The sequence below is a fragment of the Aspergillus flavus genome, chromosome 6, assembly GCF_009017415.1.
Source record: "Aspergillus flavus chromosome 6, complete sequence".
Classification (NCBI taxonomy): domain Eukaryota; kingdom Fungi; phylum Ascomycota; class Eurotiomycetes; order Eurotiales; family Aspergillaceae; genus Aspergillus; species Aspergillus flavus.
Window position 1 is genome coordinate 832,352 of NC_092410.1, and position 16,696 is coordinate 849,047.

The 16,696-nt window shown below is 49.0% G+C and overlaps 7 protein-coding genes across 7 annotated transcripts; 6 read left to right on the forward strand and 1 right to left on the reverse strand.

The window, feature by feature from the left end:
- Nucleotides 1–108: 108 nt before the first annotated feature.
- F9C07_8148 (uncharacterized protein) lies at nucleotides 109–864 on the forward strand (the record flags this gene model as incomplete). Its single annotated transcript, XM_041286962.1, has 1 exon — nucleotides 109–864. The coding sequence occupies one exon, from the start codon at nucleotides 109–111 to the stop codon at nucleotides 862–864; it is 756 nt and encodes a 251-aa protein (XP_041149513.1).
- Nucleotides 865–1,203: 339 nt separating this feature from the next.
- F9C07_2285909 (uncharacterized protein) lies at nucleotides 1,204–2,070 on the forward strand (the record flags this gene model as incomplete). Its single annotated transcript, XM_041294219.2, has 2 exons — nucleotides 1,204–1,549; nucleotides 1,609–2,070. The coding sequence occupies exons 1-2, from the start codon at nucleotides 1,502–1,504 to the stop codon at nucleotides 2,068–2,070; spliced, it is 510 nt and encodes a 169-aa protein (XP_041149512.1). The 5' UTR covers nucleotides 1,204–1,501.
- Nucleotides 2,071–2,783: 713 nt separating this feature from the next.
- F9C07_1737457 (vitamin H transporter) lies at nucleotides 2,784–4,669 on the forward strand. The gene is made up of 5 exons (XM_041294218.2): nucleotides 2,784–3,127; nucleotides 3,196–3,312; nucleotides 3,384–3,942; nucleotides 4,013–4,423; nucleotides 4,492–4,669. The coding sequence occupies exons 1-5, from the start codon at nucleotides 2,946–2,948 to the stop codon at nucleotides 4,627–4,629; spliced, it is 1,407 nt and encodes a 468-aa protein (XP_041149511.1). The 5' UTR covers nucleotides 2,784–2,945; the 3' UTR covers nucleotides 4,630–4,669.
- Nucleotides 4,670–5,353: 684 nt separating this feature from the next.
- F9C07_8152 (putative short-chain dehydrogenase) lies at nucleotides 5,354–6,244 on the reverse strand (the record flags this gene model as incomplete). The annotated part of the gene is made up of 1 exon (XM_041286959.1): nucleotides 5,354–6,244. The coding sequence occupies one exon, from the start codon at nucleotides 6,242–6,244 to the stop codon at nucleotides 5,354–5,356; it is 891 nt and encodes a 296-aa protein (XP_041149510.1).
- Nucleotides 6,245–6,789: 545 nt separating this feature from the next.
- F9C07_8153 (uncharacterized protein) lies at nucleotides 6,790–8,857 on the forward strand (the record flags this gene model as incomplete). The annotated part of the gene is made up of 4 exons (XM_071511736.1): nucleotides 6,790–6,863; nucleotides 7,022–7,118; nucleotides 7,196–8,663; nucleotides 8,784–8,857. The coding sequence occupies 4 exons, from the start codon at nucleotides 6,790–6,792 to the stop codon at nucleotides 8,855–8,857; spliced, it is 1,713 nt and encodes a 570-aa protein (XP_071367697.1).
- A 645-nt stretch (nucleotides 8,858–9,502) lies between these two features.
- Nucleotides 9,503–12,079, forward strand: F9C07_1737534 (Zn(II)2Cys6 transcription factor). Its single transcript, XM_071508358.1, has 4 exons — nucleotides 9,503–9,524; nucleotides 9,605–9,990; nucleotides 10,071–11,785; nucleotides 11,843–12,079. Exons 2-4 carry the CDS (start codon nucleotides 9,869–9,871, stop codon nucleotides 11,968–11,970), a joined length of 1,965 nt encoding a protein of 654 aa, XP_071367698.1. The 5' UTR covers nucleotides 9,503–9,524; nucleotides 9,605–9,868; the 3' UTR covers nucleotides 11,971–12,079.
- Nucleotides 12,080–13,179: 1,100 nt separating this feature from the next.
- F9C07_2285914 (putative dihydroxy-acetone synthase) lies at nucleotides 13,180–15,926 on the forward strand. The gene is made up of 5 exons (XM_041294241.2): nucleotides 13,180–13,489; nucleotides 13,555–13,664; nucleotides 13,724–14,206; nucleotides 14,262–14,779; nucleotides 14,845–15,926. Exons 1-5 carry the CDS (start codon nucleotides 13,299–13,301, stop codon nucleotides 15,754–15,756), a joined length of 2,214 nt encoding a protein of 737 aa, XP_041149508.1. The 5' UTR covers nucleotides 13,180–13,298; the 3' UTR covers nucleotides 15,757–15,926.
- The last annotated feature ends 770 nt before the right edge of the window (nucleotides 15,927–16,696 follow it).

The following is a 16,696-nucleotide window of genomic DNA, read 5'->3' on the forward strand; positions in this document are numbered from 1 at the left end:
TAGCCGCTTTCAGGCCAAGTGCTTCACTTCAGCCTTATCTGTCCACTCCAATTTTATAAAAACAGTTACATTGCTACACCACAGCCCATACATAAATTTACTTACAATATGGCAACTCCGACTCATGCTCTGTCGGTCAACATCTACGGCCGCGGCGACGCCACACTCGGCGATGGCCCGTCACACATGGGCATCGCCGTGTACAAGATCGGATCCCTCACCTGCTCAATGCACCACATTCGCAACCCCAGCGACACAGACTTCATCTACGATCCACGCACTCAACCACTGGAAGACGACCCTGTATTACGCGGCCGATGCGAACTCACTACTTTCACATCCGTCGAGCAGAAGAACCAAGCAGAAAGCCTCCTAACTAACTTCGGGTGCGATGATACCAATATCCCCGAATTCGGGGTGGGCAATTGCCAAGATTGGGTAGCGGGTGCTATTCAGATGTTAGAAAACGCAGGTTTCGTGCCACCGGGAGAAGGGCAGTTTTGGGAGGAGATGATCAATTTAAGTGCTGCAGCTATGCAGGATCGGTGTGAAAGGACTGGAAGGGCATGGATTCTGGGCCCGGAACAGGTGCTTGAGGGTGAAGCTGATGCGAGGTTTGTGGATAAGGGCGAGTTGAAGCCTGTGGGGAGGTTGATGGAGAATTCGGCGTTGAGGGAGCGGATGTTGGCGCTTGTGGGAAATCTTCCTGTCAGTGATTCCATGGGTGTAAATGAGGGTTTGGCTGGGGAGAGGCCGTTTTATGTGTCGAGCCCTTTCTTCAGTCGTGCGCGTGAGGTCCCTGGAAGTGAGGGTGCGTCTTTTCCTGTTGGTACTGTTGAGGGGAGAACCCCTTCCGCAAGTTGAGGGTATGTGAGGCTATATAGATAATTATGTGAAGTTCTGATTAATTGTATAGTGTTTCATCCGGTCATAGATGTGTCTATTCTGGAGAGGCTACTGTATTATTGCAACCTTGAATTAATGTTACAACTGTCTAATATAACCAAGTCCCTTATGAATATAGGTCTTCAATTTAACGATCAGTATCATCTATTAAGGATGATACCCATATAATGTAGTCTGAAGAGGGATAATAAGCCCAGTGAGTAATTGACCACCTGTATCTATACACACATTTAAATTCGCTCAAGAACAAATCACACTGAGATTGTCCTGTATAATATTCTGGGCAATTCTATATTGTAGGCTTCATGTTTACAAACTACAGTTAGGCATCTGAGAACATATTGAGTGGGTTAAACTGTTACAATCTTGTGCACTGGATATTCAAATGTTTAGCACTGAGCAGAAAGGCCAGTCATATCTATCCTGTTGGGTCATTCATTCACTTTCATATCAGTGAGTACATCCTCCAGGTAACAAGGAGCCCTTTTCTTTGAAAGAGCCCTAATGAACCCTTCCACCTCCCTCACCTTTCTCCCGCTCAGCATTACCATCCATTACCTACCTAAACATCCCACCTCCCGCTTGAGACTTCCAAATGTACCGGTTTCTCATCAATTTTGGCTGCGGAGAATTTGCCATCGAGGTAGGCAGCTCAGCCCTTTACTTATATTTGCTAATCTCAGTCTCTGTTATTTTCTTTAGATCAATAACGGCGACCAAATTGTCTCTGACTTGATCGAGGTGGCGGATGATAAATTGATCCCTAAAAATTCCACTATCAAGTCCGAATTTCAGCTCGATGTTAACTCTGTGCCCTTTGACTCTGATGCCAGGATCGCTTCAGTTTTCGGAGAAGACGAGAACGCCACTTTTCGTACACTCACGCTAAGTCTTACTGAGGACTCTTACCAGGAGTGCCTGAAACGGCTCTCAACCAGCGACGATTTAATCCTTGCAGTAGACCTAGACGATATCGTGCTTTGGGACTGTATGCCGTATGACGACGGCAAGATATGTGACATCCTCTCTGTAGTTTTGCCAAGTGTAAATCCTACATATCACGAGTGGCTGTTAGAAGAGTTGGAAAATTGGTCCGATGGGCCGATAGAGGTATCACTCATCTTCTCTAGCATACTGGAATACCTGAAGAAGTCTGAGCTATGACTTGTCGGTACCGAAGCAAATCATAGATATGTTTAGTCGGTCGTATATCCATGGAATGGCGGCTGATCTGGCTGAGAATAAAAGTAACGATGCATAAAGCCTTCTGAGATATGGTGCTTATGGAATCAGTTTCTAGGCTATGTTTAGGAGGTCCAGTTTGTGCAGCGATTTAAACTGTGGGAAATCGCCGTTGGATATGTGCTTTCCACTTTCGTTGTTTGTTCTAAAACTTTTCTGTAGTTACCACAATATCGGTACCTATGTAAAGGAACTCATACATTTCTTAGCATATGTTGGGATTTTATGATGTCCACTCTCCCATAGATCTCCTCCTGTTTTTAGTCCTATATCCACCCCCGATGGGATATCCCCATCCCATCGGTCAGCCTAGCTGTTAAGTGTAGATGAAGTGGAAAGTGGGAGATAGATGTCGAATCTTCGTCCTGGGACTTCGGCTGTTGAAGACGGTAAATACTACCGTTTCGGTCGGAGGCACTAGTCCCTTCTGACAGGATATGGTCATCGTTGAGAGGTGCTTGTATCTTCGTCATTTAAGAAGCGGTCTGGGAGGCATGATTGGCGCTGGCAAGAAGCTCCACATGGGCCTCGATGCGATGTCCCCCAACGCCACATTCGCACAAGGTTTCCCAGACTGTGGAGAAGTTGCGGAGGTGGATATACGGAGTAGTAAATCCGGAGCATGGCGGCTGGGCTGATGAGCTAAAAGTCGAAAATGTCCTTGTTCCAAAACTGGAAGCCCTAACATCATATATCCTGGGTGGGAGGTGAAACATAAACACCCGTAAGGAGGCTCGTGTCCAAGCGACAATTTTACTCCTTACTTCTTCAACCCTCAGCCCTTCCAGCAAGCCATTATGGACCTATCCGACGTTGAGGGCCAAATGAAGGACATCTCCTCTCATGAGATTGAACATGTGAATAACGAGGCAGCCTCCTTCACCGAGGAGGAGGAGAAGGCGTTGGTGAGGAAGGTTGACCTCACCCTTCTGCCCACCATCTGGGTCATGTACCTCCTTTCCTACCTTGATAGAACCAAGTAAGTGGCAGCATGTTAAATCTAGAGTCTGTGTCCTCTGTTAAGGGCTAACGGGCATTTGTGTACAGTATCGGCAATGCAAAGATCTCGGGTATGGAGGTAGATCTCGAATTGACGTCCAACCAATATTCGATTGCCCTGGTCGTCTTCTTCATCGGATACGTGGTATTTGAAGTGCCTAGCAAGTATGACAATTCTATCATCAGTACTCAGCCCTCAGCCTAACATCACGATCACTAATTGTCCTTCTCTACAGCCTCGTTCTGGGCCGATCCCGACCCTCTGTATTCCTCCCGTCAATCATGATAATCTGGGGCGCATTGACTTGCGTGATGGCTGTTGTCAAAAGTTTCACCCACTTGGTAGTCCTTAGGGTCATTCTCGGATGTGTGGAGGCTGGCTTTGCTCCCGGCGTGCTACTTGTCCTTTCATCATGGTACAAACAAACCGAACAGTCAAAGAGATTCGGTGTGTTTATCTCAGCGGCTGTTCTATCGGGTGCCTTTGGCGGCCTGATCGCCGCTGGTATTGTCGATGGCCTTGAAGGCGTTCATGGTATACGTGGTTGGCGATGGCTATTTATTATTGAAGGCGCTGCCACTGTTGGTTTCGCTATTATCTCCCTATTTATCCTTCCTGACTTCCCCGCGACGTCGCGACATTTCTCTGAGCGCGAAAAGCAAGTCGCTGTAGCACGTCTAGCCACTGAGAATGTCACCGCCACCACGGAGGATACTGAACACCTGAGTCCCTTGGAAGCTTGTAAGGTGGCATGCCAAAACTGGCGCACCTGGGCGTTCATAATCGGATACATGGTTCGTCGAAGCCCTCCTTTCTTAGCTCACATCTGCAATCCCCAGTTACTAACCATACCATCCGCCACAGGTCATCGTCGGTTCAAGCACCCTGACCTACTTCTACCCAACCCTCGTCGAAGGACTTTTCGGAAACGCATCCACCAAGAAAGTCAACTTACTAACCGTCCCAATTTACGGCGTAGCATTCTTCGCTACCGGAATCACATCCTATTACAGCGACAAAGTCCCCACGTGGCGTGGCTTAATCATTGCTAGCTGGTTAACAGTCTCCCTGATATGTTCCATTATCGTCTGTGCTATATACAACTTCACAGCCCGATATATTCTCCTAGTTATCATGGCAGCTGGTCTCTGGGCCACGAATGGAGGTACACTAGCATACGCCTCGTCTGCCTTTGCAGGAATGCATCCACAGGCTCGAGGTGTTGCCTTAGCTATGGTGAATGCGCTGGGTAATCTGGCGCAGATCTATGGATCGGTAGGTTATCTCACTAAATTTGTTGCATACCTGTTTGGGGGTGCAAGGCTAACCTGGATTTGCAACAGTATTTGTTCCCGAAAGATGATAGTCCTAAGTATATCATGGGGTTCTCAGTTATTTCTGCGATGCTGGCGGTGGGCGTGGTTGTGTTTTTGTTCTTGCATATTTGGTTTCGGCGCCGTTTGCGGGAGGGTATCATTTAGTGATGTAACGATACTCTAGTGTGTTGAATGTTCATTTTGGATGCTGAAAGGCAATATGGATCATGAATATATGAGTCATTTATATAACGACGGCGAGGATTGCTAGGACCAAGAGGAACAACAAACGCAGGAACAGATGTGGAAGGCGATGGTTGAGGGGTCGCAAAATAGGTCCAATAGTTAGGTAGTAACAGGTTACTACAATCTTGATTGATTGATTAATTGAGCAGGAACTTGCTACACCCCAGCCCGAATTAGATCCAATGTGGCACATAAAGCAGGATGGCTCAAAAGACATAGACGTCGAACCCCTAAGGGATCTGCAAAAAGATAAAGACTTCTTGGGCGAGAATTGAATGCTTGATGATTATCTTCTCCCAATAGGCAGTTATCGCTCATCCCAACCACTGCCAGTAGTGGATTATCTGGCTTGCAGGAAGTCTATCCACTATTTGCAGACGGGCCAACCTAACACAAAGCTTCCAGACTGGCCGCGTGAATTTTACGCAAGCAGATAGCACGTGTTATGGAGATCCACGTGCTTCTCGAAATGGCATTTTTGGCCTTCAGAGTTCTTCGAAGAGGCTAGACGGCTGCATTTGCATCTACTCTATGTCCAGTGGGAATCAATACAAGTAAGTATCAACGTCATCTAATTGGACTCTAAATCGCGATATGCGCGTTATCCTTGGATATCTTTCATCGTTATCATAATCACAGTCCCTTACCACGCTCCCACAATACCAGCAATTGGAATATCAATACCAGTCGTGTATGAAGCACCATCAGAAAGCAAGTACACATACGCCCCACCCAGCTCCTTGGGGTCTGCTAACCTCGGCATGCCGCCATAGTATTGCATCTTGAGGTCCCAGTCCGGGGCCTGATCCACAAAGTAGGTCATAGCAGTCTTTATAAAACCAGGCGAGATTGAGTTGACGCGAATACCATGCTTGGCCCACTCCATGGCCAGCGTATGCGTCATATTCCGCACGGCACCCTTGGTAGCTCCATAGGGAGCCGAGGGCGCTGCCCGATTGGGGCGATAGGATGTCATGGAAGCAGTGAAGACGATGGATCCCTTGATTCCCAGCTCAATAAACCGGCGAGCAACGGCAGTAGCGCAGAAATAGGCACCAAAGACGTTGAGATTGAATAGTTGGTCCAGCTGGGCGCGGGTGAAGTCGAATGCCGGCTGGTGCTTTGTCATGCCGGCGTTTGCGATGAAGCCGTGGATGGCACCTCGTGCGATGATGACAGCATCGATTGCAGTGTTGACGCTTTCCTCGGAGGTGACGTCGCAGTGGACGTATGATAAGCGCTTCGGGTTGGCCTTCTGCAGGGCGGCAAACTCCTCGCCAGGTTCGAATACGTCCAGGCTAAAGACGGCTGCAGCTTCATTGGCTAAACAGACCTCTACAAGGGCTAGGCCGATACCCCTGTTGGCACCGGTGATGGCGATAACCTTGTCCTTCAAGGTGATTCTCCAGTCGTGATCTGGGCCTGGCTGGGTGTTAAGGAAGGTGGGTGACGTATCGGAGGTCGTTTGGGCTAGTGCTACAGCACTGCTGCTGTTTCCGCTGCTGGTGGTGGTGTCGAGCATTTCTGGAGGCATTGTTGAGGATCTGCTTGTGTGGTGCAAGAATTATGGAGGTTTTAAGGATTGAGAAGCCTTTGGGCTGGGAGGGTTCCTCTTTAGATCTACCATGGCCTTATATCCTGCCGGACGACTCCGATGCCGCCGAAATGCATACAGCAGTGTCTGCATAGACTGGAGTCGCGCGAGTCCATTGACGAATCGGGTAGTAATAGAGAACTGCTACTCCAGATCACTTTTTGCGCCGTGACAATAATGCAACCAACCAGCCAAGGGCGCAAAGATGATCTGTGGGCCCTCGAAGCGATTCAACGTGGGGTTAAATGGAACCTCGCATCGAGACCACGCCGGGCTATTGCGACGAGCATTATTGGCGATGTAGATATCTACATGCTATAGAATTTACATCGTAGGGTACAGGGACAGAGTATCACGTCTTTTCCCACATTTTGGCTCCGATGGCACGCGAATTTCTGCCATAATCACTTCTCGCCTTCAACCTTAGTTTCCCCACACCTTCACTTCACAACCTCGACTCGATCCTTCTTCCTTGTCTTCGCGTAATGGCCAAGGTAGAGGGAGGAATTCGGCAAAAACGCAAGCCCCGAGGGCGGGGGATTCGCGCTACTACTGGTTGGTTAGTACTTTTCCCTTCCCCAGATCTTGGACCATTTCAGGTTTCTCACCTAACCCTAGTCTCATCTGCAAGCGCCGCCATGTCAAGTGCGATGAAGTATGTACCCTTCCATGAATACGCAAATTGGTACGGCGAGGACATATATCTAACTCGACCAGGCTCATCCCCAATGCGGCCCCTGTGCAAAGGGGCAGCGCCCTTGTGTCTACGCGCCTCAGTATTCAGTGCATCGTAGTGACGTTGCTGGCCAGCCAGGTATGTTCGAGTCTTCGTTAGAAAACGTGAGTGGAGACCAGAACGACGGGAGCAACCCTAGTACCAGCTCCCCACAGGCTTTGGTGGACTCTTGCCACCAAGATCAGCAGCCTATTCGGCAAGGGAGCCCTCACGTGGAGGCACAGCAGGCGCCCACTGCAAGCACGTGCGAAAATGTTGTAATTCCCACTCCCAAATCTTCCGACAGCTATGTACTCTCACCAGACACAGAAAGCTCGGTGACAGCACGGGTTGCGCCCTCGATATGGTTCGAGTGTTTGGCAAAGGCCTCCACCGATGGTGATGGTGGCTTTCCACTGTCGCTGTCGGAACTCTCTCGCAACCGGACCGAGAATGGAGAAGACCGGAGGAACATTTCTAACCTGCATTCTCGCACACTAAGAGAACAGGAGACCTTTCATATTGCTGCCCTCCAAAGAGACAAAGATATTGAACAGGGAATCGTCCCACAACCAAGCGACACTGCGTCCGTTGCGATTAACGCGCCCTCGTTATGGACCTCAAAGGACCCAATTCCTCTTTCGGACCTAGAGCATTATCTTTTCAGGCATTTTGTGCGCGTTTCAAGCAAATTGCTGGATTTCTATGACCCAGAAATGCATTTTGCAACAACGGTTCCGCACATAGCGCTCCGGAATGCGGGTTTGATGAAAGCATTGTTAGCCCTTTCTGCGCGCCATATCACGCTGGGGGAAAGTGAGAAAGAGCATTTGGTTCGCGTATCAGTTGATAAGGATGACATTTCGGGCCGCCGAGAAGATATAGTTGACCGCAATCTTGCGGTTGAATACTACTTGGAGGCTCTTTATTATCTAAATAAAGCAAGGCAGTACCCGTTTTATGCGCGGAGCTTGGATATGATCGCGACAGTCGTCCTCATCAGCACCTACGAAATGATCAATGGCTCAAACCAAAATTGGAAAAGACACATAAAAGGTGTGTTCTGGATCCAAAAACTCCAGGAAAACAATGGAGAATCCGGAGGACTCCGGTCAGCCGTCTGGTGGGCTTGGCTTCAACAGGATATCTGGATCGCCATGCGAGAACGACGTCGAGTCTTTAGTCTCTGGAACCCTAGGAAACCAGTATCTTCGCTCACAGCTTCAGAGCTCGCAACGCGCGCCATCTACTTACTTTCCCAGTGTATCAACTATGCATCGAAAGAAGAAGAAGAGAAAGTTACGAACTTAGCGCACCGTCTAGACTGGGCAAATAAGCTGCTCTCCCTACTCCAGGAATGGCGTGAAATATTGCCGCCAGAATATAGCCCTCTACCTTCGGTATCCAATATCGAAATCTTTCCACCGATTTGGGTGAATTCACCGCCTTATGCTGCGGCTCTACAAATCCATAGTCTCGCCCTGATTCTTGTCATATTGCATCGTCCCTCCGGTGGCATTGATGACTATCGAGCAGCACAGCATATGCTGGCAGTTTCTGTAAGCACTATTTGTGGAATTGCAAGGTGTGTTGATGAGAACGATTATGGAGCGAACATGACCTCGTTAAACTGTCTATCTGGGGGTAAGTTAGCCTGGAACCACCGCTTATCGCATAATGCTGATATTCAGTAGCGGGGTTGTGTGTACACACTCCATATGAGCGACTCGCACTTTTGGACCTCCTTGACTCATGTCAACGAAGGGTCTGTTGGCCCCGAGTCTCCCTTCGAAAAGAACTGGAACTTGAGTACTCAAAGGAAGCTTTCAAAGGCCTGATGAGATGAGGTAATTGCAACATTGAGTGGTTGTTATGTCCAGCCTGGCATTACCTAGAAGTACACTCTAGCTAATTCTGCTTTTGTCGGTCTTCGGTATACTCATTGTGATAGAATCACGGTAGACCGTAGACCGACGAGCCTGCTGTATCGTTCGATTCGTTGCGCAGTTTGTCAACATGTATGGCAGGTATTGGCTTGATAATGACTCGTTGGCTCGTTTTTCTCTTCACGTCCGAGGGATTCAAAAAGTCTGAGAATGTACTTAAACATGAGAGAGATTTACGTTTGGTAGAATTTAGACGACCCGAGGCTGTCTGCGAGGATAATTTCAGCACGCTGAGTCCGCCATCTCTCTAGCCTTGCCTTTACATGCTATCCTCTCAGCGTACAGGCTTACTATTTCTTTACCAACAGTACCTACTGTATTAATATCAGATCCAAATGATCGTGGTTAAAATGCAGGCAGTGAACGGGACTAGAGTTGATCGGCTTCCCCGCTGACCATAACCCGCTCCGGGTTTCAGGTTTCGGGTTCTAGTGTGACAAGGAGGTTCCCTGGCGCATTCAGGAGCTTTAACCGCTACAGTGTCAACAAAAGACTAGGATACAAAGGCAAAGACTTTGTACTAGTCTGCGCTCACATATATAAGCTTTGAGGCAGGCAGGTAGGCTGACCAATCAACACTATACCCATTTAGCCCTAGTCAAGGGAAACCCACGGGTCAGGGGGAGCTAAATCGACCAGTTAACTCTGAACGGGACTCAGCCACGCACCTCCTTCCCATTACTATTGGCATTCAGCTCGCTTGGCTTAACAGTCCAGATGAAGCCTTTGCGCTATGAGCCGACTGTGCGAGTCAAACTGCTTTAGTGGTCCTATTTTCCCCGCTAACGCTAACCCCATACCTTCGAAGTGGGTCTGGCTAACGCGGGGGTAATTTTATCAATGCCGAGAATATTTTAGTAGGCCAGTGCCCTCGAGACGAAACCACACAACATTATAGCCTCAATGGACAATCCTAACACCGTGCCGCGAAAGTTAACAACCGACGGCATTACCACGGGCCCCGGGACCAAGCGTCGCCGCATTAGGCCGTCGCGAGCCCGTGGCTTGAGAACCAGGACAGGATGGTGAGCTCAGTCAAATCCAAAAGCACCCTAAGCGAACATCAAACTCGCTTACACGCATGACATGACAGTCTCACTTGCAGGGAGAGACGCGTGAAATGCGACGATGGTAAACCCACATGCGTTCGGTGCTCCAAGTCAGATCGAATCTGCCGCTATGCCCAGGTCGCTGATGAGCGACATGCAACGGGAGCCGGAGCCCGAGCCGACTATGAGTCCCCAAAGGTGCAATCGGATTCAAGGGAAGCTAGGTCTCAGGAGGCACTGCCGAGTGTTGGTTCGGCGGCGTACTATCGTCAGGTGACCTACTCAGGTCCTACTGAACACCCTGACGGCTCGATTGAGACACCACAGAATGACCGTCTGAACGAGGCCGGTGACCAGAGACTGTCCAGCCTTGATCCCTGCTTCTCGGCTTCCCCACTTTCCCTTAGCCAGATCTCCCTACTCAACATCTCTCCTTTTGAGTGGTACGACCTGCTAGCACGAGATGCTATCAGCAACATTCAACGGCTGAACGATGCATCAACGGGCGATTCACGATGGAAATTCCCCGAGATTGTCCTCTCTCGTCGACAGTCACCAGCTCCTGAATGCCCTGAGGCCCACGTTGAGCAATCCAACAGGCACTCTGAGCAGCAGCAGCAGATCGAACCTCCTTTACTGAACTATCAACAGGTATTTGAACCTTGGAACACAACAAGTAGGATAGAATTGTCGGAAACCGACGTCAAGTTCTTTCGATACTACATCGAAGTTGTTGGGCCAATCCTAGACTTGTTTGATCCCGCTCGGCATTTCAGCAATGTCGTGCCCCATCTTGCACTACGGAACACAGGACTCTTGAAGTCAATACTCGCAGTTGGAGCTAAACACATGTCGCTCGGTCACATGCATATGCCTGGTGAAGATGTGCCAGGCGACCATGCGACTCCAAATGTGAATGCTCCAAATGTGAATTCTCCAACCTCGCTGGCAGCAGCGACTGGCCTGCCATCAGAACCAGACCCTGCTCCAGCCCACATGGCTACACAGTATTATTATGAAACGCTCCAATACCTCTCGCAGACACTACTATATCCCTCCTATGCAGACTCGCACGAGATACTGGCGACAGCCACCATGATCAGCACGTACGAGATGTTCGACGCCGACAGCGCCACAACCAGCGGTGACTGGGAGAAACACCTGCGAGGCTCCTTCTGGATACAACGGTCTCAAGACAACGATGGCGAATCTGTAGATGGTTTGAGGCAAGCTGTGTGGTGGGCATGGCTCAGGCAGGATATTTGGGCAGCATTCCGGGCAGGGCGACCAACCCTCACTTTCTGGCGAGCTCGCAAGGGGCTCGAGGAGCTTGACGCGGATGAACTCGCGACAAGGATAGTCTACATTTGCGGCAAGTGCGTCGCATACGCCGCTTCTAGTGAGACGTCAAATCATGATCCAAGACACAGTATTGAGCAGGGAGACCGACTGCTCTACGCACTCGACGATTGGTACCGTGCCCTCCCTGCCTCATACCAGCCTGTCACCGTCGCCACGGATACTGCCTCAAATACTACTGTGTTCCCGCCTATATGGATTCACCCGCCCAGTCATGCAGGCGCTATGCAGATGTACAATTTCGCCAGAGCCACTGTGTTGCTGAACCAACCCACGATGGGGGGGTTAAACGCTTATTGTCTCCGTGATAAGCAGCTTAGCGAATGTGTCAAGATGGTCTGCGGCATCGCCAAAGCCTGTCAGGACCATGAATCCGCAATGGCCTTTGTTAATGTACAGGCTTTGTTTGGAGGTAAGTCGCAAGCGTCTCTCCTTGATTTCGTTGCTGTCCTGGCTGACAAAAACTAAGTTGGTCAGTTCGTTCGGTCGCCCGAGATGCGGGGCGAGTTGCTCCGTATTTTGGAAAAAATGCTGAGGATTAGTAAATTCCCTGCTAGGGGGCTTGTTGCTGAACTCAAAAAGGTGTGGCAGGAATGAGCTGTAGCAATAAAGTGTGTAAATTTTGCCAGGGTAATTCATTCCATGGTGTAACGGCGAGAAGCTATATAGGCGACTCCAGGGCATCCTGAAGGGTAGAATCAGAACTATGTGGCCTTTTCGTCTTGTGGTATATCGGGCCCTGGTGATATCCCTCACACATGTGGAGTTATGTATAGTCAAAATTATATGAATAAGCCTATCCCAACAAGGGTACTCACTCTATATAGATCTTATGGCTGTCTAAATCGACCGCCCGCTCAACAAATCTATTTAATGTACTCAGTCTACTTAAATTACTTAAGTAATTCAAGTCATTCAGTGTATTTAGCCTATTTAGAAAGGTGAGGTAGACAAGAGATAGGTAAGAGATAAGTGAGATGTATGTGATGACTGAGATTACTAAGGTTACTGAGGTAGATGAGGTAGGTAAGGTGGTACGGGGACCTACCTTTGACACCTGTGCTGAACCCTGGGGCTGGGGGGGAAGGGGTCGGACTTAGGGGTCAAAACCCGGCTTAGGACCTGGTACAGGAGGCAGTGAACCTGATAGATAGTCTAAGAAATCTAAGAAATCTAAGCAATCTGTGCAGTCTGGGCAATCTAGGTAATCTAATTGATCTGTTAGATAACGAATCCAGATAGTTAAACAGGGTAGATATACTGTGTATAGATTAAGGACTATATATATGGTTCTACTATCTAGTGCATGCCCATTACTATTATTTGTAAAATTTCATTTTGACCGGGCTGCTGTAGATCTAAGTCCTTTATATACTTATCTTTAAGCAAGTGTCAACCAGGAACAAGAACAGCACCAAAGCAACGCCAGTTGTATAATGGCATTGATTAGCCTGATATATATGGCTGTACTTATCAAATCCCAACTACACAGTCCTACAACTACACTTCCAGCAGCTGCGGTACCAAACAAACTAATTGTGCAGATTACATTTGACTGTAACTTGTAAGAGTTGCTGGTGGAACCTCGATACGAGGGCCACTGGCCTCGAAGCGAGTGACCACCACATCCACCCTACTGCAATAGCAGTTTTTTGCAGACTCACCTTTCTATAGAGTTGATTCTCTGCTATTGACACTGCCAGAGCTAGATCATCTATGGCTTCGTCTCGATCTCGAACCGTCACTATCCAGTATCAACGCAATGCGTTGATTCCAGGGCATGCCGTGGATATGGAATGATGTCTTGGGTATAAGAATCGGCAGTCCGCTCGACTTCTTCCTCCAGTCAGTTATAACTTGGTTATCACCAAGCGCTACTCTTAAACAACTTCTCCAATCTCACAGTCAGCCCCGACCTTTGCACCATGGCACCTACGCTGGAGCTCCTCGAGGAGCCTGCCGGGAATCTGCCGGTCAAGGCAGTCTCAGCCATCCGCAATGGGAATTCTGCCGATGACCTCAGACTAGAAAGCCCAGAGAAGCATCAACGGGTGATGAATGTCTTCAGAGCCTTCATTGCTGATATCTGCCAGCAATATGGCGAAGGCCACGCTGGGTAAGCCGATATCCTCTTCCGGGATTCTAGTGTTCGCAGCGTGCGCTAACTAGACCTCGTCGCAGATCTCCCATGGGCATGGCTGCCATTGGTATTGCCCTATGGAAGTATGTCATGAAGTACTCTCCAAACAACTGCAACTACTTCAACCGGGACCGCTTTGTTCTTTCGAACGGTATGTCCTCTGCACCGATAGACACCGAGCGATATGTAGTTTAACTGGAATCATGATAGGCCATGCCTGCTTGTGGCAGTACCTTTTCCTGCACCTTGTTGGCGTCAAGAGCATGACACTCGAGCAGCTGAAGTCTTACCACTCAACGAAGCTCGACTCGGTCTGTCCTGGCCACCCCGAAATTGAGAATGAGGGCATAGAGGTCACAACCGGGCCCCTCGGTCAGGGTCTCGCCAATGCAGTTGGCCTTGCCATGGCCACTAAAAACCTTGCCGCGACATACAACAAGCCTGGCCACGAGGTGGTAAATAATATGACGTGGTGCATGGTCGGTGACGCTTGTATTCAGGAAGGTGTTGGTCTCGAGGCACTCTCCCTCGCTGGTCACTGGAGGCTAAACAATCTCTGTGTTATATTTGACAACAACTCGGTTACGTGTGACGGAACCGCGGACGTTGCCAACACCGAGGATATCAACACCAAGATGCGAGCTACTGGTTACAACGTGGTAGATGTGTACAATGGAGACTCGGACGTTGCTGGTAGGTCTCGGAGATCCTTTACCTTGGTGGTAACAGCTCTGCTAACGCACATCAGCCATCGTAAACGCCCTTGTTGCCGCTCGATCGAGCGACAAGCCAACCTTTATCAACATTCGCACCACGATTGGCTTCGGATCTGCTCTGGCCGGCACGGCCGACGTACACGGAGCTGCCCTCGGAGTCGATGAAGTGGCCAACGTCAAGAGGTCGTTCGGTCTCAACCCCGACGAGCACTTCCACATCCCCCAGGACGTCTACGATTTCTTCAGTGACATCCCTGGCCGTGGCGAAGCCCACGAGGCGAGCTGGCAAGCGGCCCTGGTGAAGTATCATGAGGAAGACCCCGTACTGGCCGCTGAATTCGAGCTCCGTGTCATGGGGAAATTGCCTGAGGATTGGTCCAAATGTATTCCTCGCAAAGAAGAGCAGCCTACTGCATCCACAGCCTCACGAAAGTCCGCCGGCGTCATTACCAACGCCCTTGGACAGAATATCAATTCATTCTTAGTCGGTACAGCGGATCTGACTCCCTCGGTCAATGTCGCATACAAAAACAAGGTTGACTTCCAATCTGTGAGCATACAACATCCAGTCTTCCCTTTTTTCCTCAAAGCAATGATACTAACGTAGAAACCTAGCCTGAACTCCGAACAGCCTGCGGCCTGAATGGAAACTACAGCGGTCGATACATCCACTACGGTATCCGCGAGCACGCCATGTGCGCCATCTCCAACGGACTAGCTGCCTTCAACAAAGGCACCTTCATCCCCATGACAAGCACATACTTTGTCTTCCACTTATACGCCGCCGCCGCTGTGCGCATGGCGGCGCTCCAAGGCCTCCAACAAATCCACATCGCCACTCACGACAGCATCGGTGTTGGCGAGAATGGCCCTACGCACCAACCCGTCGCCGTTGCTGCCCTTTACCGCGCCATGCCCAATGTTCTTTACATCCGTCCATGCGACGCCGAAGAAGTAGCTGGCGCCTACATCGCCGCCATCCAGGCCACTGAGACGCCTACTATTATCTCCCTCTCCCGTCAAGGCCTGACCCAGTACCCGCAATACTCCTCGCGCGAGGGCACACTTAAGGGCGCCTACGTCTTCGTCGAGGACAACGATTTCGATGTGACTTTAATCGGAGTCGGGTCCGAGATGGGCTTCGCAATGCAGACTCGGGAGTTGCTTTTCAAGGAACACGGTATCAAATCACGGGTTGTTTCCTTCCCTTGCATTAGGCTTTTCGAGCAGCAGTCGCGCGAATACAAGCATTCGGTTTTGAAGCCGCGTGCTGGAAAGCCCACTGTTGTTATCGAGGCGTATCCGTCTTACGGATGGGAACGCTATGCTGATGCGTCGGTGTCGATGAATAGCTTTGGGAAGAGTCTTCCTTCAAAGGAGATATATGAGCACTACGGATTTTCACCGGAGAGCATCGCGCCTAAAGTTAAGGATCTAGTGGAGGAAGTCAGGCGCGATGGTATTGAGATCCTGAGGGGCGACTTTAGGGATTTCAATGGTGGTCTGCGGATTGGTCTTGAGCATTAGGTGAGGTTACGAAATATATGAATGATGTGCATAGCTGTTGATTGTATATAATGACACGTTTAGAATGGATAACAGGTTTCTTCAAACTTTAGTGCCTTACACTAGTCGGTGCAGTGGTCTTCCTCTGGTATGTAACAGTCGACAACAAGCTCTGCAACGCTGCAGTGACTGTGGAATGGTAAGACACATTATAAGAAATTTCTCTAGTAGATGGTATTCTATTTCTTTAGAAAGTGGCCCAAATGAATTTGACTTTGACAGTTATAACCTGTCAGATTCCGTGTGTGAATGAAATGTACCAGTTGGGTACTTGAATAATGCCTATAAGTAGTCACTATGTCTAGTTAATACCGCTGCCATAAGCGGAAATGTGAGTCTCTAAAGATAATTGGGTTATGTAGCATGGTACGCAAAATTATACTCTTCATGGCTACTTGATCAAGTCCAGGTGTAATCGGACGCTATGTAGAGGTGAATAGGATTCCTGCTATATTAGATTGCTGCGTTTTGCAGATATCTATACCGACACTAGTTACTCTATTTTACTGACTTTGGACATACATTCTCGACCTGAGCCCTAATGAATGTTATGCATAAATGCATGTACATTTTCCAAATGCGGCAGTATACAACGGACCACTTCTCTTCGCTGTATAAATTTATTTATACCAATGCAATGCGACACATACTAACAAAAACAGGCTTTTAAAAAGCAAATACCACCAATAATCAGAGTTTAAGAGAAGAAGAACGAAAGTAAACCAAAGCGTGGTACCCCAAAGCCTAAATCTAATACAAGCAACAAGTCCATGCAACGCATCGCCACCTCACCTCTACTCAATGCACAATCCATCAAGATAATGAACAGCATTACCACCACACGAGCAATTATGAATCGGCAATTGCCCCAATCTCCCCGATTACTGTTCACAGAGCCAGA

Excerpts from the sequence above, each read along its gene's own strand:
- F9C07_1737457 (XM_041294218.2), top strand. The coding sequence starts at position 2,946 with ATGGACCTATCCGACGTTGAGGGCCAAATGAAGGACATCTCCTCTCAT. Across the intron at positions 3,128-3,195 it reads TCCTACCTTGATAGAACCAA|TATCGGCAATGCAAAGATCT; the intron begins GTAAGTGGCAGC and ends ATTTGTGTACAG. Across the intron at positions 4,424-4,491 it reads TGGCGCAGATCTATGGATCG|TATTTGTTCCCGAAAGATGA; the intron begins GTAGGTTATCTC and ends GATTTGCAACAG.
- F9C07_1737534 (XM_071508358.1), top strand. The coding sequence starts at position 9,869 with ATGGACAATCCTAACACCGTGCCGCGAAAGTTAACAACCGACGGCATT. Across the intron at positions 9,991-10,070 it reads TTGAGAACCAGGACAGGATG|GGAGAGACGCGTGAAATGCG; the intron begins GTGAGCTCAGTC and ends TCTCACTTGCAG. Across the intron at positions 11,786-11,842 it reads TGTACAGGCTTTGTTTGGAG|TTGGTCAGTTCGTTCGGTCG; the intron begins GTAAGTCGCAAG and ends ACAAAAACTAAG.
- F9C07_2285914 (XM_041294241.2), top strand. The coding sequence starts at position 13,299 with ATGGCACCTACGCTGGAGCTCCTCGAGGAGCCTGCCGGGAATCTGCCG. Across the intron at positions 13,490-13,554 it reads TATGGCGAAGGCCACGCTGG|ATCTCCCATGGGCATGGCTG; the intron begins GTAAGCCGATAT and ends ACCTCGTCGCAG. Across the intron at positions 14,780-14,844 it reads ACAAGGTTGACTTCCAATCT|CCTGAACTCCGAACAGCCTG; the intron begins GTGAGCATACAA and ends GTAGAAACCTAG.